The sequence below is a fragment of the Corylus avellana genome, chromosome 7, assembly GCF_965113065.1.
Source record: "Corylus avellana chromosome 7, dhCorAvel1.hap1.2, whole genome shotgun sequence".
NCBI lineage: Eukaryota > Viridiplantae > Streptophyta > Magnoliopsida > Fagales > Betulaceae > Corylus > Corylus avellana.
The window spans coordinates 20,746,214-20,749,441 of record NC_142496.1 but is presented as its reverse complement, the minus strand read 5'-3'; the positions used below and the strand labels follow the sequence as shown (position 1 = coordinate 20,749,441).

At 37.9% G+C, this 3,228-nt stretch overlaps 1 protein-coding gene across 1 annotated transcript; it reads left to right on the top strand.

Annotated features, from left to right (window-relative positions):
• Positions 1-1,424, top strand: LOC132185735 (LOB domain-containing protein 16-like). The gene is made up of 2 exons (XM_059599511.2): positions 1-676; positions 1,111-1,424. The coding sequence occupies exons 1-2, from the start codon at positions 18-20 to the stop codon at positions 1,214-1,216; spliced, it is 765 nt and encodes a 254-aa protein (XP_059455494.2). The 5' UTR covers positions 1-17; the 3' UTR covers positions 1,217-1,424.
• Positions 1,425-3,228: the final 1,804 nt, after the last annotated feature.

The following is a 3,228-nucleotide window of genomic DNA, read 5'->3' as shown; positions in this document are numbered from 1 at the left end:
TCAAACTCTAGAAAAGGATGAACAGCAGGGCTGGCAACCACAACAGCCCCACCGGATCCCAAGCTTGCGCCGCATGTAAATACCAGCGCAGAAGATGCGCCCCGGATTGTCCTCTCTCCCCATATTTCCCGCCCCATCACCAAAAGGATTTCCTCAACGCCCACAAGCTCTTCGGCGTCAGCAACATCTTGAAGATTATCAAGAACCTCTCCCCCGCTGAGAAACCCATCGCCATGGCCTCCATCATTTTCGAAGCCAACGCCCGCGCCAACGACCCCGTCGGCGGCTGCTACCGCATTCTCTCCGCCCTCAACCGCCAGATCACCCACTACAAGGCCGAGCGCGACCTCGTCCTCCAGCAGATCGCCATTTGCCGCGCCACGCTCGCGGGTCCCGCTGCGATTACTGCTCACGCCGCCCAGAACATCGCCATGGATCCTCTCGGCTTTTATGGCTTGTCTCATTTCCCGACCGATGAACAAGAACAATGCGGCGTCGTTCCGGATGCCTACCAGGATTATAACAACAACAACAACAACAACAACGTCCATCCCCTCCATTCCATCAACAAAGAGGCGTCTACGTCGTCTTCTTTGTCCGAGGATATTAAGCCCCTTCTTGTGTTTGATGAAAAGGAGGCTGCTGGTTTTGATGCCAAGGACTCTGTTCAATGCAGGTTTGTATATACATTTTCTGTAATCCACGTTTTTGGGTACGTTAGTATAGCAATTATTAGGTAGAATACGAAAATTCACGATGATAATTAATGATGATTTTTTCACAGCTAGCTAACATGTCAAAAAAAAAAAAAACCTTTTTGTTTGCAATATTTGTGGAAAATGCAGACTGATTTTGAATTTTATTTATTTATTTTCTAATATTTTAACGCATTAATTACACTGCTTCTCTGACATGGGAGTATAATTTCTGGGAGGTGAAAATTTCGGCTATTCTCATATCCCTTCTTTGCCTCTCTTTGAAAAAGCCTTCACCTTTTCTCATCTCAACACTATTTTAACACACCCACAAATTAACATTGCAAAAATCATAATGAATTTGGAAGATCTTTCCTTTGATTTGTTATCCAATGTTGGTTTTATTTTTTTGCAGTGACAAGCTTGTGTTGAAAGATCTTGACTCGAGCCAGCAAGATCAAGATCAGCAGGATCTAAAGGGTGCAGCCTCTCTATTTTCTCTCACAAATATTGAAGGATGAGCTAAAGATCGAGTATATAAAAAAATTTCCAACAGGTCAGTCCAATTTTAAGTAACTTCATTTGTCGTGTAGATATCTAAAGAGAGCAAATTCTTTTTGTTTTTTTTTTGTGAGACAGAGTCGAGTTGTATCACAGAAGTTGTATCCTTATGAGATCAAATATTCCTTCTCTTTGTTTCCTTCGGTACTCCCCCATCCCCTCTCTGTAATTGTCCTTTTCCTCTTCTATAATATATAGAGCCTTACAAAACATAGTTTAAACTGAGAGCTGCACCATTTGGTGCTTGTGCTTGTGGGTTAAGATTAGTTTTTCAACTTGTTTATACATATGCATGCCTTCAAACTGACAACCTTTCAAATTTCTGCTGCCTTTTAATTGTGCATGCAAAATATAACTAAATATCAAGTTACATTATATAATGGGGATAGGTGGAAAGGCAAGCATGCAAAAAAGGATAGTTATGGAGTACTGTTAAATCATTTCATATCTAAAATGTTTAAATCGATAGAAATGATTAAATTTAATTAATTGTTTAATATTCTCATCACGTGTGGGTTCAAAGTTCAAACGGTTTAGAATGGGGAGGTGAATGACAACCGAGATAAGGTTCGGATTCAACTACTCAAAATGAGAGATAAATGTTAGAAATATGGTTTAAACACAAGACTTCTACTCTTATATCATATTAAATCAATCATTTGTTCTTAAAGCTTAAGATAATAATGAGTAGATTTGATAATTTAATCAATATTTTAACATAATAAAAAGGTAAAAAAAGAAAAGAAAGGCAAATAAGAGTCAAAATCAAACCTTGAAATAAAAAATATCTTTATATAACTTAAAGGTCGGTTTGTGCGGTAGTTATCTTGTTTCTGACACTTATCACCGACCCTCTTATTTATACTAGTATTATTTTGTTTCCCCAACGTAGAGATGAAGAACACAAAAGAGATGAAGATAAAGGGGAACTCAATCTATCAGATAAAGGAGAAGATAACAACATAATTAAGATAATGTTTGATTTGAGTATTAAAGCATACCTTGTAACAATAGATTTACAATAGAATTCTTGGTACACCGTGCATACAACAGCAAGCAGAGTCCTCATGCAACTCTACTTTATCGCAATGATTCTATTAATAATTTAATACAATACAAAGGCTCTCTCCACTCCAATTTTAAGGAAATTGTAAATCCTCAATTATAAAAAAATTTATGTCGTTCCTTTATGTTATTTTGTTATGACTTGTAATCTATTGCACCAAAAAAAAAAAAAAGGAATAGTGTTTGACAAACAAAAAAAAAAGAGGGTGCCTCACCACCTTCTTCATCGGCGGCTTGTCACTCAACTCTCCAACGATCTGCTCTGTGCCGCCACCAGACCTCCATGCACCGGCGTGTCTTCCTTATGCCTTCCCGATACCTTGCTTCACCGTTGTAGTTATGTGGTTTTTTTTGGTTGTTTATGTGTTTTAGTTATTTTCTTTGTTTTTATGCATTTTCTATTGTTTTTGTTGTATTTTGTGGGTTGAAGTCTCTTTGTACCTCTATAGTTTGTTTTTGTTGTAGAAAGTTGTGCTGCCTTTTCTTCGGATCCAAATTAGTTTTTGCCTGTGCCTCTTTCACTTCAACTTCTTTACCGTGGCTATTAATTGTTATTACCTAACAGGCGAGTAGAGTTGAAGGGTATTACAAGGTTCATGCCCATGTCCATACCCCTTGCATTAGGGGTTCGAATAGAGTTGAAGGGTCTCACAACGGTCATGCATCGGCCGTGTCCTTTATTTTGGTGGTGTTAGTATCACTTTATGCTGCCCTTATCGATCATTTTTTGATCAATTTCCTCTTTTTTTTATGATTATTATTATTTTTATCTCATTTTTGTTTAGCTTTGGGTTTATTATTGAGGAGCTCACCCATTTTTTCGCCTCCCACTCTCTCTTTTATGATCAAAAGTAGAAAAGAACCTCCTTGTAACATTTCTCCCACTCCAATTAAGAAAAAAATGATG

Coding starts and splice junctions, on each gene's coding strand:
- LOC132185735 (XM_059599511.2), top strand. CDS start 18: ATGAACAGCAGGGCTGGCAACCACAACAGCCCCACCGGATCCCAAGCT. Junction 677..1,110: donor AAGGACTCTGTTCAATGCAG/GTTTGTATATAC, acceptor ATTTTTTTGCAG/TGACAAGCTTGTGTTGAAAG.